The sequence below is a fragment of the Phocoena sinus genome, chromosome 19 (genome assembly GCF_008692025.1).
Source record: "Phocoena sinus isolate mPhoSin1 chromosome 19, mPhoSin1.pri, whole genome shotgun sequence".
NCBI classification, from domain to species: domain Eukaryota; kingdom Metazoa; phylum Chordata; class Mammalia; order Artiodactyla; family Phocoenidae; genus Phocoena; species Phocoena sinus.
In genome coordinates, this window is record NC_045781.1 from 40893602 (window position 1) to 40916860 (window position 23259).

Consider the following 23259-nt stretch of genomic DNA (forward strand, 5'->3'; position numbering starts at 1 on the left):
AAAATGCATAGGTGGTAAGCCATAGCATAGGTCTTGACAATGATTTTTTGAGTCTGACACCAAAAGCAAAAGCATCAAAAGCAAAAATAAACAAGAGGGACTACATCAAACTAAAAAGCGTCTGCACAACAAAGGAAACCATCAACAAAATGAAAAGGCAACCTACTGAATGAGAGAAAATATTTACAAGTCATATATCTGATAAGGGGCTACTATCCAAAGCATATAAAGAGCTCATACAGCTCAATGGCAAAAAGGCAAGCAATCCCAATTAAGAAATGGGCAGAAGATCCCAAAAGACATTTTTTTCCAAAGAAGATCACAGATGGGCAACAGATATGAAAAGATGCTCTACATTGTTAATCATCAGTGAAATGCACGTCAAAACCATAGAGAGATACCACCTCCCACCTTTTAGAATGGCTGTTATTAAAAAGACTAGAAAAAAACAAGTGTTGGCAAGGATGTGGAGAAAAGGGAATCGTTGCATACTGTTTGTGGGAATGTAAACTGGTGCAATCACTACAAAAAAATATTTTGGAGGTTCCTCAAAAAATTAAAAGTAGAACTACCATATGATCTAGTGGTACACTTCTGGGTATTTATCTGAAAAAAACAGAAACACTTAACTTGGAAAAAACATATACACCCCTGTGTTCATTGCAGCAATATTTACAGTAGCCAAGACTAGGTTAAGGACCCTGACCTCTGTGCTCTTAGTACATCCAGACTGCACCTTTATTAGTTATTGTAACCACCACATTTCATTATAATGAACTGTTTATATTTGCCTTTCATCCACAAACTGAAGGCAGGGTATCCTATCTCCATTATCTCAGCAACCCAAAGTGCTTGGCATGTTGGGACCCAGCAGATGATTGCTGAACTGAGCTGTAGTTCTGAGCATTTGTCTGTAGTAGTTCTTGTGCACAAGGGTAGCTCTTAGCTATATTGGACTGGAAGGTGATAGTCACAATCTAGACAGCATTTCATTGAGTCTTCTGATATTTTCACAGACCAGATGAAGTCATGCTAGCTGTGAAGATACTTGTATGGGTTAGTCACTGGGTAAATGCCCATGACATAAAAAGAATGCTGGAGTGAGAGCTCTAGTAGCAGGTGGGGCTTTCCCCAGGTAAATAATTCACTTGGGATGAAGAGACAGAAAATGTGCTGGCCAGATCTTTAGGTGACACAAATCTAGAAAGCCTAGGAAATAGTTCATAAGACCATCAGTATCTAAGAAGATATTGACAAGCCAAGCAATCCTAGAAAATGAAGTCTAGTAGGGGGAAATTAATGTAACAAGGGTTGGGGGTTAAAAAAAAAAGCCAGCTGCATAAGTACACAGTGTGGGAACTTGAGCTTGGCAGTGGGAAATGTGGCAGACAGAGGGACACTGCTGGCCACACACTAAATATATGAGTCAGCATGGTGTAGCTGCTCCAGAAAACTTTTATTAACAGAGACACAGCATCTCCACAGAATTTGGCAAGAGCCTCAGTCACACTCTTATCATTTCTGGATCATTTCTCACCTTTTCTACTCAGTCCTGAGCCTGATGCATTTGGAGGGAGATGGTCACACTGGAGAATTCAAAGAAGAGTAACCAGGAAGGCTAAAATATTGTTTAAGGGATAAATGCAGAACTGGGGGTACTAGCCAGCAGAAAAGGAGACACAGGCAAACAGAGCTGCTTTTAAACATCTGAAGTATTGTCTCACAGAAATGCTCAAGATTTTGGGGTGATGGCTACAAGGAATAGTGCTTAGACCAGGGTTGGATACTAGAAGGAGACAAATGTCGTCTATCATGAAGATAGATGCAATTTTCTAGCAGCAGTTACTATTCCAAAGATGAAATGGGTTACTTGGTTAGGGAGTGAGTTTCCCATTACTTAAGGCATACAAGCAGAAGTTGACCACCACTTGATAGAGGTGTTTTCAGAAGATTTTCAAACATCACTTAGTAGAATAAACTCTCTGGGCCCTGTGAACTTGGGCAGCCCAAGATCTTTCTCCACATTTTTTCCCCATGGGTACACATTTTATTTTCATAATGGAAGTCAGCGAGATAAAGATTCCTTTTGCCAATAAATTTGTGATACTAAATACATTAGATTTTGTATGCTTTTTGACTTGAATTCCTTTTAACTGTAAATTGTTTCTGTCAATAGATGGACGACCTCAGTGGGAAGTAGAAGGGAAAATAATCAAAGAAAAATGTCAAGGGGTAAGAAGTTTACTTCTTTAGAAATATGTAAGAAACTTAATGAGAAAATTGGATAATGCTGCTTTATGATATAGATGAGGAATCTTACTTGTTGAGTAATGGAAAAGTAAATTAGAATTTTTAGAAGTTTGGATGTGAGATACTTTCCTGGTACTAAAATTAAAGTTTAAGAAAGATAAACAGTTGGGTGTCTTTCTTCCCCGTTTTTGTGTATGGGAAAGGAGAAATTAGAAATGAAAGATTATTAGAAGGTTCTTATACTGAAGTTATTTATTTCTCTGAATTCAGTGAAGAGATCAAACAAATTCAGTGAAGAACTTATACAGTGGGCAAAAAATAGGAGGAGGACAAGCCCTCGGGGGGTTGTGTATTTAATACACTACTTCCAGCTCCTTCACATTAAGCCTTCCAGGAATCAGCACTGAAAGTTGTGGTCCCTTCATCCTGGTTGGAATGGAGACAGAATTTTTTCTGGGATAGACAGTACCACTTCCTACAGTGCTCTTCAAAGACCTAGAGAAGTTAGATTAAGGATTGCAGTTGAGGACTTCCCTGGTGGTCCAGTGGTTAAGACTCTACGCTGCCAATGCAGGGGGAGCGGGTTCAGTCGCTGGTCGGGGAACTGAGATCCCCACATGCTGTGCGGCGCGGCCGAAAGATTAAAAAGGATTGCAGTTGATTTGGGGCTAAAAGTTTTCACCCTGCATATGTAAAATTATTCTTAATATAGAAGATTTTGTGTATTGCCAGTTTAGAACATTTTGAATATAAAGTTTAAGATAAGGGAGTTCCCTGGTGGTCTAGTGGTTAGGATTCAGTGCTTTCCCTGCCATGGACCAGGCTCAGTCCCTGGTCGGGGAACTGAGATATCCTGCAAGCTGCACAGTGAGCACCCCCCCCCAAAAAAAAATTTAAGATAAGAAATCTAAACTGTAACACAACTTGGGAACTATTAAACTTGATTAAAAATTAGAACAGACTTCCACTTAAGATGTATAGTAATACGTAATATTTATTACAGCAAAATATCTGGCTGTATAGTATGTAAGACTTGATTTCTGCTACAACTAGAAACCCAAGTGGGTGAGTGAAAAGCAATTTCTCCCTTAATGGTTTACTTAAAAGAGCTTTTCTCTGTTAAGACTGAAGTATCCATAGAGTAAATCTCCAGATGACTTATATACCAGTTTACTCGCATAATGAGCCTGAATAGTTAAGATTCATGAGACGTGTTGAGTTTAGCAGGTGCATTTCATTTTTAGTTCTGAGTGTAACACAATCTTGCTTTCCATGCTCCTTAGGCTCACATTGTCCTTGAAGTTCCTCCATATCATAACCCAGCAGTTACAGCTGCAGTGCAGGTGCACTTTTATCTTTGCAATGGCAAGAGGAAAAAAAGCCAGTCTCAACGTTTTACTTACACACCAGGTACGAGGAGTTGTTGTGATGGTTTACTATAGAGCTTTCTTTCATAATGAATAAAAAGTTATTCAATGAATCCTGTATTAGAGTGTTTAAAGGTAGGGTCCTTATAATCAATAAAAATCCCAACGCATGCTTAATCTGTAAAGTTTGAATTGACTTTAAATATTAGATCTGATAGCAATTGTTATTTTGTAGTCACTTATTATAAGGAAATTAAAAGATTGTATCAATAGATTTGAAGTCTGTTTTTCAGGAGTTATCAAAAATCACCAGCACTGTTGGAATAGTAGGTGTTTGTGAATATGTGTGAACTTTCCTTGTGCCCTTCCAGTGCCCTTAGCACTGCAGAAAGGCAGTGTGCCTGTTTCATAGTGTCTTCATCTCAACCATTCCCAATCAAAACCTCTCATTAAATTTTCATTTGGCAAGCAGCAACTGTAGCATGTATTGGCTTTGGGGGAATGTAACATTGATGGCAGAATTCCTGATTTTATAGAGACACCATAACAAAGGAGGCTTTCACACCTTTTTCTGCAGCAGTTCAAGTGCTGTAATTTTCCAGATCTGGATTGTGACACATGAATATTATATGCAGTAATTCACGCTGATGTTTACATACTTAGAGAACAGACATTTATAGAGGTCTTCTCTGTGTTAAGTGCTGCATTTGTCACCAGAACATATAATGATTAAAAAATCATAGTGAACCTTATTCTTCAAAACTTATAAAAACTTTTAAATGGTTTATAGTAAATGAAAAGAACAAACACATGAATTTGAGAGGGTATTGGTTATTAGTCATTCATTTGTCATCATATTATTTAAAGCCTGGCTGTATTTCATTTAGAGCCTCTGAAGGCCACTTATATTCCAGAATCTGAAAATTATTATTGATCTTGTTAATATATTACTTGGTAATAAAATATTTGAGATAATTTTCAAATAGAATACAAACCTTTGAAAACAAAAGATTTTGATTAGCCATTTCATTTACTCATTAATTCAATAAGTGTTTAAGGGTGCACACTAGTTGGGTAAAACCTCTCTTAGCTTCTCTCATGGAGCTTATAATCTAGTGGAACAAATAGAAGCTAATAAACCTCTAAATAAATAAATTACTTACAAATTTGTAATTAGAAACAGAGGTAAGGAATGTTAAGGAAAGGAAAACAGTGCTGTGGGTGAAAATAACAGAGGGACCCTTGTCTAGGCTAACTGGTTGTGAAAAGACTTCTATGAGGAGTTGAGAACTAGAAAGTAATAGTAATAGTTTATAATTATGTAACATTTACTATGTTTTAGTACTGTTCTAAGACCTTTCTGTATTCATTTAATCCTCTTAATAAACCTATGGGGGCCTTCCCTGGTGGCGCAGTGGTTGAGAGTCCGCCTGCCGATGCAGGGGACGCGGGTTCATGCCCCGATCCGGGAAGATCCCACATGCCGCAGAGCAGCTGGGCCCGTGAGCCATGGCCGCTGAGCCTGCGCGTCCGGAGCTTGTGCTCTGCAACAGGAGAGGCCACAACAGTGAGAGGCCCGCGTACCACAAACAAACAAACAAACAAAACAAACCTATGGGATAGGTTATTGTCTTATTTTACAAATGAGGAGACTGAGTGGCTAAGTAATGTGCCCAAGGTCTCCTAGAGCCAAACATAGGCAGTCTGGTTCCAGAGTCTGGGCTCATAACGTATCCTAGACTACATCTGTTTATTCATTTATTTAGTAAACATATAAAGCATTTAGTGTGTACTGGGTGCTATTCTCAGCAGTTTATACATAATAACTCATTTATCCTCCCATAACCCTATAAGGTAGGTAGTGTTGCCCTTCCCATCTGGCAAGTGAGTGAACTGAGATCACACAGCTAATAAAGGCAGAGGTGAGATTTTAATCCAGGCAGTGTGGCTGTACAGTCTATACTGTTAATTATTGTTAGATAAAGTGTGGGAGAACATTCCACATAAAGGCAGTAGCATATGCAAAGGCCTTATGGTTGGTTGGATCATAGAGTATTAAAAGAGTTGTAAGAAGTGAGTTTTAATAGGGAGGTGACGTGATCAGATTTGTAATTCAAAAATAATTTTTCCCATATTTCTAATGTCACTTTAAAAGATGTCATTGACCAGTTTAGTCTTTTCTCAACTTACTAACTGTGGAGGGTGAGATTTATATGGGAGAGGCCCAAGAAGGTTAAAAAGGTGATTCAGACAGCTAGAGTATTTTGAGTATACATAGGAGAGAGCCTCAGTGATGATAAAGAATATCAGGTTTCTGGGAAGGTTGGGAGAGGATAGGATTTAAAATATGCAAGTTGGAATGGACCTTAAATGGGAGAAGGAACAAGAGGGAAGGTAAAGGAGATGAACAAGATGGATATACATTAGGAAGGTTTACAGATTTAGTAATGGAGAGTTTAGGGAGTTTCCATATGATAGCTTCAATTTTGTTTCTGTAAAGAATGACATGAAGTCTCCTATTGTGAGCAGAGTGAGGGGAATGTCGGTGATTTGGCAGTTTAACAGTGTGGAGAAGTTTGAAAAAGTTGTAAAGAGGGAAAAGTAAGTTACCACAGACATGTAATAGGATTCTAGGCATGATCAAAGGACACCTTTGATGTTGATATTGGTTCATTTATGGATACTAATTAGCTCTGCTATGTAACTTTCTTAAGCAGCACTCAGATTCTTCAGGGCAGGTGGTAAAATATGGATAGTAGAGCTCTTCCAGGGTGAGAGTTACTAAAGACAACAGGGTCCAAGAATGTTAGAAAATTCTTTTGAGATGAGGAACTATAGAATCTAACTTGAATAAGAAGGGAGAGAGCTTCTAGAATTGGGGTAAAAAACAATAGGGTCAGCGTGTTAGAGGTGTTGATTACTACCGTCATAGTGGTGGTAATAGGCAAACAGAAAGGAGCAAATATAATGCCTTTACATTATCAGCTCTTGAATTGAGAGGACAATATAAAGGCAGAGTCCTAGAGGGCATTACATGTAAGAATGGAAATCAATGGGGCTCCAGAGTGCAGGGAGATATTGGATTGGACTGGAGCTGTCATAACTGGCTTTGTGGTTGACAGAATACAAATCAGGTGGCACACACTAACGAAGGAAGAGTGGACACACAGGAGTGTTTGGACAGTCCTTATTCTGGTTGATTACTGCTTTTTGTCTGTAACATTTGGCTTTTTTCACTTTTTTTCTGAAGTGAAATTTTGAATAAAGTTTTTACAAAGGCAAATACATAACTGTGAATTTTTTTAAAAGACAAGTTGGAAAAAATTTTTTAAAACACCCATATTCTCTTCCACTGTCATTATCTCCTTTTAGATCCTTTTGATCCGTATATAGATACATCCTTTTAAAAATAGAAATGGGGGCTTCCCTGGTGGCGCAGTGGTTGAGAGTCCACCTGCCGACGCAGGGGACACGGGTTCATGCCCCGGTACGGGAGGATCCCACATGTCATGGAGTGGCTGGGCCTGTGAGCCATGGCCGCTGAGCCTGCGCATCTGGAGCCTGTGCTCCACAACGGGAGAGGCCACAACAGTGAGAGGCCCGTGTACCGCAAAAAAAAAAAAAAGAAAAGAAAAAGAAAAATAGAAATGGGACCATGCTATATTATATATACTAATTTTGTAACCTGAACATTTTTATTTTTCCTTATCAGCAGATAGAGTTTAACAGAATTTTGATAGCTTTTTAGTATTCTACTGTATGACCCTTTGTTATTTTAGAATTATTGTGTTTGTCTTTTTAATTTTATGAATTCTTTATATTAGAGATTTTAGCCATTTGTTTATGTTGGGGCAATAATTCCTTTTTAAATTTTATAAAAGTTTTAGATATTCGTAAGTTGCATGTTTTTTATTAAAGGATTTGTTAATTTGTTTCCTTTTTGGCAACCCCCTAGCAATAGGGATCTGACCAATATCAATATCCAATGGAGGAATAATCATTAGCTGCAAGTGGCTGATTAAAAAATTTTTTCTTTAAATTAGGGATTGTGTTTAGTATTATTTGTCCCACAATCCATTTACTTTGTAGAATGAAGACAGTTAGCAGCATATGTGTATGATTCACAAATTACCCTTACCGCAGATGGTAATAGAGCACACAGCCCTTCCTTAGTGGTGCTGTCTGAACTTCTGCCCAGCTTCTAGCTTCAGAACTTCCAATGTGGGAGACTCTACCCCCACCCTAGAGGAAATGTGTCTCCCTCTGAAGCCCAGCAGAAGTTATTTGTACTTGGGGGTACCATCTGAGCTCTGGCTTTTGGCATCATGGGGATTTTTCAGAGCAGCATTAGAGCCAAACTCTTATGTATAATATTTTGCCTGTGGAAGGGTATATTCTGTGTTCCAAATAGTTGACTGGACAGACTGACTTTTGTATTGTGGTTGTTTTGATTGGGAGAAAAAGCATGCCTTACAGTCAGGAGATCAGATCTCAGCTCTGCCACAGACTGTACCTACTGATTAACCTCTATAAAATGAGGATATAATACTAAAGCAGTGGTTTTCAAATTGCTTAGGTTGTTTATTCTTCAAATAAAATCTTATGCAAAAAGCCAGTATATGAAAAAGGATGAAAGCCAGCTTGGGTGCTCTCTTTGCACTGGAAAAGGAAATCCAGAGCTCTTTCTCTTTACATCCTGTTCTTCTACATCCACCACTTCAAGAAGAGTGTGAGGCTTCTCATGGTTTGAAAACCACTAGACCAGTTGATTTTTTTTTTTTCCTGGATGCCTCTGTTCATCAACATTCTAAGTTTGAGAATTAGCATGTATAATACAAAAGGTAGAGTTATTGTGTTTCTAAAACTCATCTCATTGTAGGTATTATAAGATCTGTTTAACTGTATTTCCCTCCAAACAAGAATAAATTACCATAGACCAGCGGTGAGGACTTCTTATGGTTTGGTCAGGTTGGAGTCTGAATCTCTTATAGACAAAAAGAGTGATACTTGATTTGGCAGAGTGGAAATGCACTCGATTTAGTAGAGCCAATTCTCAATCTGGCTACCCACATGTCAGTCAGGAACATAGAAATAAGGATTGGAGCATGCAAAAAAGATGGATGTTATGCTGTAGTTTTCAGTCCCTCTGTCTCCTTTTTAGTGCATGATAACCAACCACTTATGTAACCAAGGGCCCCACCTGTTCCATTAAGGATTAAGGGATGAGAGTAGGCTTTCTTGGATATTCTCCTTCCTTATGTAGAAATATGACTCTGGATATAGGATTCACTGTAGTTTTCCTGAGACCAGAGTAGGAGCTGAAGTAGAAGACAAAAAAATCCAGTAGTCCAAGGACAAAGTTCTAGTTCTGCCAAAGTCAGAAGAAAAGTAAGTGCATCAAGACATTAGGGGGAAAAAAAAAGAAACGAAAAAAAAAAAAGACATTAGAGAGGTCAGGAGCCAGTAGACACGGTGAACCATACTTGAAATACCTGAGCAAGAATCAGAAACTGGATGGAGGTCTGGGTCAAGAACATGAGCATTGTGGCAGAAGCAACGAGATTGGTGATATACCTTTCTCTCAGTCCTTAGGGTTGTTGTCTCATTGTTAGAGGTGGGCTCACCAGTTGCCAGATTTAGAGGCTAAAGCAGATGAATAATGAACCTATCCTGTTCTTCTAGGAAGCCAGAGCAAAGTGCAGAACTCAAATGCACCCCAAACAACTGCTCCATTAATTACCTCTTCTACAGTAAAATATACTATCAGGGCTATCTTAATTCTTACCTTCATTTTCTCAGATTGAGACCATGCTTATGTGAAGAGACTTGTACTTGGCAAAGGTTTAATAAATGGACAGATGAGATTTGACCTTGCTTTGGATCTCATTATTTTCCTTTGACATAAAATGGAGTTTCTTATATTTTGTGAAGATCATGAAAATTTTAATTATGTTAATTTTTAGTACAAACTTGGAAGGAACAATGAGATGTGAATTTAGGAAAATTATTTTTTAATGTATTATTGCACTTCAATAGGAGGCTAAAGTAGATAATTTTTAGAAAAATGGACTGAAGTGCTTGCCAAGAGAAACAATGACATCAGTTGTTTTGACACACAGTAAATTAACGGCTCTTTTCTGTTTTGATATGCATATTAAATAAAATAAGCAAAATGCATTGATTCCTACTTTAAGCAGTCCTTTCATCAAGTAGACTCAAACTAATTCATGGATCTGCTACTTTTCTAATGTCATAAAGGATGATGATTGGTATTTGTAACCTCTGCTTGCTTGGTGGAATGGTGAAGTAGAATTTCCGTTGGTAATACAGTATACTGCAGTGAATAAAAGCATGGACTTTGGAGGCAGAAAAACCTGCGTTCAAGTCCTTATGATACCACTTAGCTGCTGTGAGATCTTAGTGTCTTTAATCTCCTCTTCAGTATACTCACTCATCTATAAGGCAGGGATAATAATAATCCCTCATAATGATCTTGGGGTTTTAAAAAAATTATTTATTTTTAAATAAGTAATATATATACATGGTGGAAAACATTCAAAAGTCCCCAAAACTTAGACAGTAAAAAGTAAATCTTCCTCATGCTCCTATCCCCTATTCACCTAGTTTCCCTTCCCAGCAATAAACACAACAGTTATCAGTTTATTGTGCATCTTTCCAGAGATATCCACACATATATAAGCAAAAACATGTGTACATGTGTATATGTGTGTGTATATATACATACACAATATTTTTCGTGAATTGTGACATATACACATGTTCTGCAATTGACTTTTTTTTACTTAACAACGTGTCTTAGAGATCTTTCCAATATCACTTCATAGAGGTCTATGCAGTATTGGTTTGTTTTTTTTTTAACTTGAATACTTTTGAAGCAAGAACCACTCCGTGTTGTCTTCTTTTTACTGGTTTCACATATTTTATATTATCTGTCTTCCCTGAAGGCATTTGAGTTTTCAACCCCTGGCTTGTGTGTGCACTACAGTTGTGTAGCCTAGAATGAAGGCCTTTCATAATTATTTTATGTATTATGTAATAACATTTGCATTAATCACTTTCTTTTCAGTTTTGATGAAGCAAGAACACAGAGAAGAGATTGATTTGTCTTCAGTTCCATCATTGCCTCATCCTGTCCAGACCCAGAGGCCTTCTTCAGATACAGGACACCTACATGACAGTGTACTGTCTGCACAGAGAAGCTTCGTTTGTCCCATCCAGCTAACATATGCATCCATGGTAACCTCAACCCATCTGCCACAGTTGCAGTGTAGGGATGAGAGTGCTGGTAAAGAACAGCATATGATACCTTCTTCAGTTGTGCACCAGCCTTTTCAAGTCACACCAACACCTCCTGTAGGGTCTTCCTATCAGCCTATGCAAACTAATGTCGTATTCAATGGACCAACTTGTCTTCCTGTTAATGCTGCCTCTAGTCAAGAATTTGATCCAGTTTTGTTTCAGCAGGATGCAGCTCTTCCTAATTTAATAAATCTTGGCTGTCAGCCACCATCATCCATACCTTTTCATTCTTCAAATTCAGGCTCAACAGGACATCTCTTAGCCCACACACCTCATTCTGTGCAGACCTTGCCTCATCTGCAGTCAATGGGATACTGTTGTTCAAACACAGGACAAAGATCTCTTTCTTCTCCAGTGGCCGATCAGGTTACAGGTCAGCCTTCCCCTCAGTTACAACCCATTACGTATGGTCCTTCACATTCAGGGACTGCTACAACAGCTTCCCAAGCAACCTCTCATCCCTTGGCCAGTTCACCGCTTTCTGGGCCACCATCTCCTCAGCTACAGCCTATGCCTTACCAGTCTCCTAGCTCAGGAACTGCCTCATCACAGTCTCTAGCCACCAGAATGCATTCTGGACAGCACTCAACTCAAGCACAAAGTACAGGCCAGGGAGGTCTTTCTGCACCTTCATCCTTATTATGTCACAGTTTGTGCGATCCAGCTTCATTTCCACCTGATGAGGCAACTGTGAACATTAAACCTGAACCTGAAGAGCAGGAACCTAACTTTTCTACAATTGGTCTTCAGGACATCACTTTAGATGATGGTAAGTTCATCTTTATGCTTTGAAGCAGTGAAGATCCAGGAACTTCCTTCCCTCAAGAGTCATGAGAAAGTTACCATGGATTGTTTATTGGCATATGGTTGGGCTTTTTAATAAGTTGTTTTTACTAGAAATATGTTGATATATGACTCGGAAGATAGACATGAACATATATGCTTTAAAGTCTATTTTACCACTTATATCTGTTGGGAAGGGTGAGACCTTGAGTAATAACCTACCACCTATTTGTGATGGAACTGAAGATGTGAGCTTTTATTGAGCATTTTTCCTTTCAGAACATACAGTGAGGTCACAGTGTCTAGAGAATGGAATTCAGAAGTGTTAATTCATTAAACGTTGCAGAATGCCACCTCTTTGCAAGGCACAGAGTTAAATGCTAGGAATACTAGAAAGGTATGAGGATAGAGTTCTTGTCCTTGAGGAGACTCACACAAGTAAAGAACCTGCTTCTCTGTGGCCCTGCCAGCTTGCTGAGTCAGATAGTGGTGATGGTACAAGACCAGACTGGTTTGCTGCTGGTGGTACAGCTGTTGGCACCATGATAAAAAGAAGCTATTTATGTAAATGTAGCAAGTTGGTATGTAGACCTCTGTTTTTATGAAATCATAAATTGGACAGCAAACTCTGGAAATTAATTATTTTAATAATTGAAAATTCCCCCAAGGTAGGATTTTCAGGTAATAATTTTAGAGTTTATTCTTGGCTTTGTCATTTATATGGTAGTGAAATTTTGTCGAAATAGGAATTCAGTGAAAGCTACCTGTGTAAGTGTTGTACAATATGAAAAATTTGAAACATGGACACAATTTTAATTCTCTCTCTGATTCTGTATTAATCTGTAGAAAAGTAACTCTAGGGCAGCCATCTCCTTTATACATCTGGAGAGGCTATTTACTACTTAGTTGCAAAGCTGGTTTTAAATTCCAAACATAAGGGAAAAGGAAGGTATATAAAATGATAAAATGTGGGAGCCCCCACCCTAGCCCCGACCTGGCACCAGGGCTTTACTGTCAGATGAGTATATGAGGATACAATGATGCAGTAGGTCTTAGTCACTTACAACCAAGATATAAAAGAAGCACATTGAGAGATCAGCAAAGAGATGTGAAAGATTCTATAAGAAGGATTCAGAGAGGCTTCCTTGAGGAGATGACTTTTAAGCCAGTCTTGGAGGATGAATATATTTTTCAGTAAATAAGGATCAATCACTTCTTATCCTTTTGGCTAAGAACAAGTGTAGTATCGGTAAATGAGAATCAAAGGGAAAACCAGACAACAGAAGCAGAAACATAGAGCTATGTCTGGGAAAGTATGATTTTCTGTGGCTGGAGGGCAGATGGCATACTAGAGGACGGCTTTCAAAGCCACAAGGGGATATGCCAGGTCATTTGTGTATAAACAGAAGGTATAGCTGTAAACAAGCAAAACCCACAATTTGCATAGCATTGTTATCTAATTTAACTCTTACTGATTCTCTAGATAGCTATATTTAGAGAATCAGACTTTCTGAAGATCACATAACTGGTAAGTAGCAGAGCTGAGACTGGAGGCAGGTCTTTTCAGTCTAGTCTTTTTCTTGCAGTACTACAGCTGCCCCCCAGCAACAGCAGGCTGTGGTGGTTAGAACGCAGCACTAAAGGGGATCCCCCAAGCTTTTTTAATTCCTAGAGAATAGTGGAACGTTCTCTAGGAATGCATGTGCAGAATTTCACTGCATGAATATATGTTCACAACAGCATCTGATCTGTCACACTTGTATTGCATTCAAGGTTTGTGTTTAGAATTTTAATCCCTGAAACAAAGGGTGAGACCTGGAATGTGATAACCTACCACTTCAGTGATGCCACTGAAAACACAAGATTTATTAAGCAGGTCTCATAGCTGCTGGGTATTCCAGCTCATTTTCTTTCCAAATGAAGACTGTTTTTCTAAAAAGAGACCAAAGCTGGAACCTGCTCTTTCTAATTTACCACAGATTGAGTGATTTTGGGGGGGACAGCAAATTGGAACTTTTAGAAAGGTTTTATGGAATTTTTATTTATTTCATCTTTTGAATATGTCAAGATTCTTTTGAATATGTGAAGATATGTTGCAGAAACAGAGAATCTGGAAAAATGAGGTCTATGAGGGCAAATATAAAAGCAATTTCATTTTTGTTCCATTCACAATTAAGCAAAGTTCCCCACAGAGGACAAGGACTGGCTAATGAATTCCCTTATTGCCACCTATCAGGAGACTTGATAGAAGCTCAGTGGTGGCACTTCCCTGGTGGTCCAGTGGTTAAGACTCTGCGCTTCCAATGCAGGGGGCGTGGATTTAATCCCTGGTCGGAGAACTAGGATCCTTCATGCTGTGCGGTGCAGCTACAAAAAAGCTTAAAAAAAAAAAAGAAGCTCAGTGGTGCTAGCGGTAATTAAAGAGGGGGTGGGAGAACTAAAATACACTCCTGGGCACCTCAGATTATTGGATGTATAATTTTTGCAATTTACATTTTGATGCTATCAAATATCAAGTGAATTTTTGATGTTTGCCAACTGACTCATTGATTTTGTTATTTTGATTTGCCCTTTTTTTTTGGATTTGCCTTTGAAGGTAAACTAGAGGCTTAGAAAATCCTACAGTTCTGCAGAGTTTTAATATAAATTCATTAAAAAACAATAATAACATATTTCATAGGCCTTGAACTCCTACTTGGAACTCTAGTACTTGAATGGCCCCTTTCTGGTAAGCTTTAAAAGTAAGCCATAAAACACGCCAAAAAGGATTAGAAGTACTTAAAGTGAACTTTGCAGTTAGCTTGAGCTCAGGTTTTATTTTAACTTTTCTATATTGTGCTAAGCATTAAGTACAAAGTAATTTCCACTCCGCAACTAGAGGACACAAGTAATTTCTTTAAATTTGTCTTATACTAGTTAAATATACTTATCATCTAATCCTAATAACTTTCATTAATCCTATTTGTTTTATATTTATTTACCCTTTTTTTAAATCAAATTAAAGATTAAGACAAATAACATATCCTTTTTATTTTTGAAATTTTTAATTAAGTTGGAGTCTGTCAAGAATCATTCAGGTATTACTTGACTGTTACTTTTAGAAATACGGACATTAACACCTTAATTTTTTATTATAAATTCAGTGACATTTAATAGAGAAGATATTAGTGCACCTCAGCTCAGAAATTCAAGACTTGTAGAACTAAAAATACTGTAATACAGCTCCCCCATTTTATAGATAAAGAATCTGAGTTTTACAGAGCTTAAGGTATTCATCCAGGGTAACACTGATTTAATAGCAGAGTAAAGACTAAAACCCAAGTCTCCTGGTTCCTAATTCAGTACTCTAAGAGCTTTTTCAGTATCTGCAATCATGTTTTTCATCAGTCTGTGGTTTGAGACCGTGGATGTAGAGCAAGCAGAATAGATGAAAGAAAGTGCTGTTTTCTCAGCAGAGCCTTGGTTTGTGAGAGGGGCCAGGGCAATCTTAAAATTCTAGATTCTCAGTATAGATGAAGTTTTAAAGGCTCTCTGCTCCATCCTCATCTTTCACACTGGAATTCATACTCTGGTATCCCTAGTGATATTATATTCCTGTTGGTCTCTTCATCTCCAGATTCTTTGGAACATCTCAGGGCCTTTTAAGTTCCAGCTGCCCTTGTTTTATGTGGGCTCTGATGCCTCTGGAATAATGCAGAACAAATCTAATCATTGTTCTGTAATAATCCTTCACATCTGTGAAATCTTGATCTCTTTCCCAAGTCTTAAAAACACTCCAGCAATTTCATCCTTCCCTCAGCCTCACTAACATGGTAGTTCCCTTCTGTTTGAACCCTGGTGTTTAGTTCCTTTTCACAGGGCGTATCCAGAAGGGAACACTCTAGCCAGCTCAAAGTGGATTGGGACCGTCACCTTCCTTGTTCAGAAGACTTTATTTATCAGTTTGGTGTTAGGGGATTTTCTTAGCTCCATCTTGCTGTTAATTTAGTGAGTCATAAGTGCTAGTCATTAGTCATAACTAAATCACATCTATTCTGTATCCCCACCCCCCACCCCTCCACCGTGGATTTTTACATATGTTTTTGGAACCCAGGACTAAACTTTGCAGTTTAGTTTGTTCAGAAACTGAATCCTTGTTCAGTTTCATTGAGGTGATTTTGACCCCTCATGTCAATCTTCCAAACTCAGAAGAGTCCCAGAAGCATTTCTCGTTTTCAGAGTAATGCGGCTCCCTCCTCAGGGGGATTATTCCTTGGGGTAGTAGCAGCAGCAGAATACTGACCTTTACCAATTGATGTTCTCTTTCAAGCAGTCTCTTGGAAGGCTGTAATATATACTTACTCAACCAATTAGAGTGTTGTTCAAAATTCTTTTGCTACTTTCATTTTTCTTTGCTACCTAAGTGTACCATTGCCCCTGCTTGGAAAGCATGTGCTACTCTGTAAAATTATCAGTGAGTTTTTACTCAGATGTTAAAGTTTGTGTGCCTGGAGCTGTAATTTTTCCTAAACACTTCTGTGCATTATGGTGTGTATGTCCCAGATTTGGACCAAGTGATATGCATTAAAGCAGTACAAAAATATAGAAATTGTCACAGCTGTGTTTTGAGCATTTTAATTAAGATTATAGTATTGTTAAACTAGACTGTCTTAGACTTTTAAATACAGGCCCATTTAATTTGTGATTGAGCTGAATCCAGTAAGAACTTTGCATTAGAGTCCCTCAATTCCCTCTTGTCCTCCTTCTTTCACAGACTAACAGAACCGTAGCTACAGCTCTTCAGCAGAGAAGAGGGTACATGTTAAATATAGCCTGACCTGCTGCTGTGGTGAAAACTGACACTGCCACTTGCAGGCTCTGTGCAGTAACATGCTGATCCTGAATGTAGGGCAATTGCTAATTTGACTGTAAACAGGGACTCTAGACGTGACCTCTGCTGCTGCAGTTCTATATAGGTGACAAGCAGATGAACCTGCTTTCCAGTTGCAAGGAAATGATAAATACAAGATTCAGGTGATTAACTTGGATGGGAAAGTCAGGAGACTGGTATGGAGGAGCAGAAGGGTAAATATTATTGTCAGTGAGCTAGCCCACCTGTTGGATACTTGTTTAATGGTGTTTATTGTATTTAAATAAATAAAACAAAAGAAAGCCATGCATAGCCAATAATGAGACTGGGTCCCAAATGAGGTGTTGAATCACTTAGGGGCTCAGTAGTGAAGGGAGGTAGATAATACTGAACTTTCTCTTTCAACTAGGACTCTGGGTAACTCATGAATACTCTTCTGGGAAGCATACATGTACCATCCAGCCTCAAACATATGTATGATGGATAATTCCAGAGGCAAAAAGTCCCACAAATAATACCCATGTAGGCTTTGGATCATGGCTTACGCAGAACGGATCATGATGGGGATTCAGGACCTTAGACACAACCACTCTTGGACATATAATAAGAAAATTTAATTTTTAGACCCAGTGAAGCAAGAGCAAGCATTTGAGAAGACCTTTTATTTCTCATATCAGGTGTGTCTGTGTTATCTTACATGGCACAAATTAGTTATATTGTATATGAACAAAATTTTTTCCTTGAATCAACTTGACACTAAAATTTATACATAAACTGGGAAAAATCCAAGAGAGGTTACCAGTAAATAGCCAGCATATCACAGCATATCAGAAGTCTTCAAAATAAATTCACTTCAAAAAGTGTATTTAAAAATAATTGATGAATTAATTTTCTGTCTCACGTGTATTGCATATATATTTTGCCAGTTCATTTGTTTACCAGTTTTTAAAATAGTGTTTTGATCTATAGAAATGTAAAATATTTAGGTGGTCCAACCTAATATATCTTTTCTTTTTGATTTCTGTTTGTTTGTTTGTTTTTATTTTTGGCCGCATTGGGTCTTCATTGCTGCGCGAGGGTTTTTCTCTAGTTGCAGTAAGCGGGAGCTACTCTTCGTTGCGGTGCGTGGGCTTCTCATTGTGGTGGCTTCTCTTGTTGTGGAGCACGGGCTGTAGGCACACGGGCTTCAGTAGTTGTGGCACATGGGATCAGTAGTTGTGGCTCACGGGCTCTAGAGCGCAGGCGCAATAGTTGTGGCGCACGGGCTTAGTTGCTCCACAGCATTTCTTTTTGATCTGTGCTTTGGGAATCTTGTTTAGAAAGGCTTATCTCACCCCAATGTTTTACAAAGTTCCCACTTATATTTTCCTCTAGGACTTGAATGATCTTACTGTTAATATTTAAATTTTTTATTTAACCTAGACTTTATTGGAGTATAAGACACTGAGTTGTAAGGTATTGAGGGTGGGATCTAAATTTAGTTTTTAAATACTTCACTGGTTGCCCCAACACTATTTATAGTATGTATTTCATTGATTCTATTGGGCACTTTTTATTTCAAACATGTTAACATCTTTGAAACCTGGATGTATCTGTGATAAATGTTTTACAATCTAAAAATAATAATAATGAATTATGGTTACTGTTTCTTGATAATAAAACTTTTTTTTTGAACACTGGTAGGCACTTTGCTCGTAGCTCATTAGTTCTTCCCAACAATCTGTAAAAAGTGAGTTATTAACCTTATTTTCAGAGATGTGGCTGAGAGAGTTTAAGCACAGTGTTATATGACCACAGACACTGGGACTGGCATTTGAATCCAGGTCTGTCTGAAATTTAGATTGTCTTGCACGTGTTTAGTGGCTTCTGAAATAACTATCGTTGATTACTTTATATAATCTCACTTCTATAAACACAATAAACATAGTAACTTTCTGATGTCTGTCAAGTGTAAGATACGAAGCCAGTGTCTAAAGATGTATTCTATTTTAAAATTCTTATCCTGTTTCTGAGTTCCTTTGGAAATGAATCATTCACAGGGACGAAAGTATTTTATTTACTTATTTTTTATTTATTTATTTTTTTGGCTGTGTTGGGTCTTTGTTGCTGTGTGAGGGCTTCCTCTAGTTGGGGCGAGAAGGGGATACTCTTCGTTGCGGTGCGTGGGCTTCTCATTGCAGTGGCTTCTCTTGTTGCAGAGCACGGGCTCTAGGCTCGTGAGCTTCAGTAGTTGTGGCACACAGGCTCAGTAGTTGTGGCACACGGGCTTAGCTGCTCTGCGGTGTGTGGGATCTTCCTGGAGCAGAGATTGAACCTGTGTCCCCTACATTGGCAGGCAGATTCTTAACTGCTGTGCCACCAGGGAAGTCTGTACAATTTTAAATACAGTAAATAAACCTCATTGATGAGGTAACATTTGATCAAAAACTTGAAGATGAGACGAAAAAACCTTGAAGATGAGGAAATTACCAATGTAGATACCTGGGGGAAGAGTATTCTAGGCCAAAGGGACAAGCAGAGGAAAGACCTTAAGGTAAGAGCATGTCTGGCTTATTGAGGAATGGCAATGAGGCCAGTGTGGCTGGAATATGAGGGATCTAGAGGGAAAGTAGTAGGAGATGTGGTCAAGGAGGAAATGGGGAGCCAAACGTGTAGGGCAACAGTTCTCAAACTTTTTGGTCTCAGGACTCCTTTTTTTTTTCTTTTTAATTGAAGTATAGTTGATTTACAGTGTTGTGCGAATCTCTGCTGTACAGCAAAGTGACTCAGTTATACATACATAAACATTCTTTTTTTATATGCTTTTCCATTATGGTTTATCACAGGATATTGAATATAGTTCCTTGTGCTATACATTAGGACCTTGTTGTTTATCCATTCTAAACATAATAGTTTGCATCTACCAAACCCAAACTCCCAGTCCCTCCCTCTCCTTCCCCCCCGCCCCCCTTGGCAACCACAAGTCTGTTTTCTATGTCTATGAGTCAGTTTCTGTTTTGTGGATAAGTTCATTTGTGCCATATTTTATATTCCACATGTAAGTGATATCATGTGATATTTCTCTTTCTCTGTCTGATTTACTTCACTTAGTATGATACTCTCTAGTTGCACCCATGTTGCTGCAAATGGCACTATTTCATTCTTTTTTATGTCTGAGTAGTATTCCATTGTATACATGTACCACATCTTCTTTATCCATTCATCTGTCAATGGACATTTAGGTTATTTCCATGTTTTGGCTATTGTGAACAGTGCTGCTGTGAACGTAGGGGTGCACGTATCTTTTTGAATTATAGTTTTGTCTGGGTATATTCCCAGGAGTGCGGTTGCTGGATCATATGGTAATTCTATTTTTAGTTTTCTGAGGAATCTTCATACTGTTTTCCATAGTGGCTGTACCAACTTACATTCCCACCAACAGTGTAGTTCCCTTTTCTCCATACCCTCTCCAGCATTTATTTGTAGATTTTTTTTTTTTTTTTTTTTTTTTTGTAGACTTTTTAATGAGGGCCATTCTGACCAGTGTGAGGTGGTACCTCATTGTAATTTTGATTTGCATCTCTCCAGTAATTAGTGATGTTGAGCATCTGTTAGCATGCCCATGTGTTTTCTGCCCTTTTTTGTGTGTGTGGTACGCGGGCCTCTCACTGTTGTGGCCTCTCCTGTTGCGGAGCACAGGCTCCAGACACGCAGGCTCAGCGGCCATGGCTCACGGGCCCAGCCGCTCTGCGGCATGTGGGATCTTCCCGGACTGGGGCACGGCACGAACCCATGTCCCCTGCATCGGCAGGTGGACTCTCAACCACTGAGCCACCAGGGAAGGCTCTGCCCACTTTTTGATTGGGTTGTTTGGTTTTTTGTTGTTGAGTTGTATGAGCTGTTTGTATGTTTTGGAAATTAAGCCCTTGTCTGTCATATCATTTGCAAATGTTTTCTCCCATTCCATAGGTTGTCTTTTCGTTGTTTTTTTTTTTTTTAATGGTTTCCTCAGCTGTGCAAAAGCTTGTAAGTTTGATTAAGTCCCATTTGTTTATTTTTGTTTTTATTTCTATTGCCTTGTGAGACTGACGTAAGAAAACACTGGTATTATGTCAGAGAATGTTTTTCCTATGCTCTCTTCTAGGAGTTTTATGGTGTCATGTCTCATGTTTAAGTCTTTAAGCCATTTTGAGTTTATTTTTGTACATGGTGTGAGGGTGTGTAAATCAACTTCATTGATTTACATGCAGTTGTCCAACTTTCCCAGCACCACTTGCTGAAGGGACTGTCTTTCTCAGGACTCCTTTATAATCTTAAAAATTTTTGAGGATCCCCAAGAACTTTTATTTAGGTGGTTTGTATGTATCAGTTTTTATTTGTATTAGAAGTTAAAACTGAGAACTTTTGAAAACAAGAATACACAGACACTTTCCATCACCCATCACAGCAATGAAGTCATCACATACAATTTGTTTCCGAGTGGAAAACTCCTCTGTAAACTCAGGAGAGAATGATAATGAAAAAGGCAAAAAAAATTGGTATTATTATAAGGAGAATTTTGACCTCGAAGACTCCCTTAAAAGTCCTCAGGGAACCCCACATGTCCTTGATCACACTTTTAAGAACTCTTACATAGGGTCTTGTAGGCCTTTGTTGTAGAGTTTTGAACAGATGAGTCATCATGATCTGATACAGGTTTGTTTTATTTATTTATTTATTTATTTTTGGCTGTGTTGGGTCTTCATTGCTGGACGCGGGCCTTCTCTAGTTGTGGCGAGGAGTGGCTACTCTTCATTGCGGCGCACGGGCTTCTCATTGTGGTGGCGTCTCTTGTAGAGCACAGGTTCTAGGCGCGTGGGCTTCAGTAGTTGTGGCACACGGGCTTAGTTGCTCCATGGCATGTGGGATCTTCCTGGACCAGGGCTCGAACCCATGTCCCCTGCACTGTCAGGTGGATTCTTTTTTTTTTAAGAATTACTGTTGTTTTTTGGGGCTACATTAGATTTTCGTTGCTGCACGCAGGCTTTCTTTAGTTGCATCGAGTAGGGGCTACTCTTCGTTGCGGTGCGCGGGCTTCTCATTGTGGTGGCTTCTCTTGTTGTGGAGCATGGGCTCTAGGTGCATGGGCTTCAGTAGTTGTGGCATGTGGGCTCAGTATTTGTTCAACGAGGGCTCTAGAGTGCAGGCTCAGTAGTTGTGGCGCATGGGCTCAATTGCTCCACAGCATGTAGGATCTTCCCAGATCAGGGTTTGAACCCATGTCCCCTGCATTGGCAGGCGGATTCTTAACCACTGCGAGGCAGAGTGATTCTTAACCACTGCGCTACCAGGGAAGCCCCTGATATAGGTTTTAACAGGGTCACTCTGGCTGCTGGGTAGAGAGGCAAGGGCAGAAACAGGGAGACCAGTTAAGATGCTATTATAGTAATCCAGGCCAGAAATGATGGTTTGGACTAAGAGATGGACTGATTTTTGATGTATTTTAAAGGTAGAGCCAGTAGCATTTCCTGACAGATTCCATGTGAGATGTGAGAGAAAGAAGATGACACGAATGGGGTTTTGCCTGAGCAACTGAAAAGATGGCATTGCTGTCAGGTAAGATGGGGAAGGCTCTGGATGGAGCAGGTTTTGGAGAAAGATCAGGTGTTCAATTTTGGATGTGTTTTGTTTATGGTATCTGTTGAACATTCAAGTAGAGATATAAAGTAGTCAGTTGGCTGAAGTCTAGAGTTTAGAAGTGAGTTATAGACTGAAGATATAAATTTGAGGGTTGTTGGCATGCAGGAGGTAGTTAAAGCCACCAGACTAGATGAGGTCATTAAGTGATAATTGTCCTGCCTTTATCATTTAGGTAATAATAATTGTATTTCTATAAAATGTTGCAGAGTGCCTACACTTACATTTCAGGAGACTTTGAACAAATAAGTAAACAAATTTTTACTTGTGGAGTAAACAAATTCACAAGCTCATAAACAGATTTACAAGGGTTAAACAACTTCCCTTAGGTCACCAATCCAGTAAATCCGGTTCCAAAGCCTTTCTTTTCTAATACCCACCAGATCATTGTCTGTTTGTATAAACCAGAAAAGCCTATATATCGATAAGGTGGCTGAAGTAAGCAGCTTGGTCAAGAGGCAGCTTTGACGAGTGGGGAAATTTTGCTCATCTTCCCACAGACATAATTTATAAATATTTAAATTTTCAAAACTTTTTTATAAAAGGAACAGATTCTGGGACTTCCCTGGTGGTCCAGTGGGTAAAACTCCATGCTCCCAATGCAGGGGGCTCGGGTTCAATCCCTGATCGGGGAACTAGATCCTGCGTGCATGCTGCAACTAAGTGTCTGCATGACACAACTAAGGCCCAGCACAGCCTAAATAAATAAATAATAAATAAAAAAATTTAAAAAAGGAACAGATTCCATATCCCAGATTTATAAATTTTAAGAGGGATTTACAGAAGTCCTCCAGGTGTTGCTCTTTTTTTGCGGTACGCGGGCCTCTCACTGCTGTGGTCTCTCCCATTGCGGAGCACAGGCTCCGGACGCGCAGGCTCAGCGGTCATGGCTCATGGACTCAGCCGCTCCGCGGCATGTGGGATCTTCCCGGACCGGGGCACGAAACTGTGTCCCCTGCATCAGCAGGCAGACTCCCAATCACTGCGCCACCAGGGAAGCCCCAGGTGTTGCTGTGAGTCAATGGTTCGATCTGT

The 23259-nt window shown here is 39.1% G+C and overlaps 1 protein-coding gene across 6 annotated transcripts in view; it reads left to right on the plus strand.

Annotated features, from left to right (window-relative positions):
- Positions 1 to 23259, plus strand: part of NFATC3 (nuclear factor of activated T cells 3) — a 129824-nt gene that overhangs the window by 90907 nt on the left and 15658 nt on the right. For 4 of the 6 annotated variants that reach the window (XM_032613967.1, XM_032613969.1, XM_032613968.1 and 1 more), the window contains 3 exons: positions 2177 to 2232; positions 3534 to 3660; positions 10705 to 11706. In XM_032613967.1, the coding sequence (XP_032469858.1) occupies positions 2177 to 2232; positions 3534 to 3660; positions 10705 to 11706 (1185 nt within the window). Of the gene's footprint in view, positions 1 to 2176; positions 2233 to 3533; positions 3661 to 10704; positions 11707 to 22036; positions 22144 to 23259 lie in introns of all 6 variants that reach the window. The other 2 variants (XR_004347023.1, XR_004347024.1) reach the window with 1 other exon arrangement.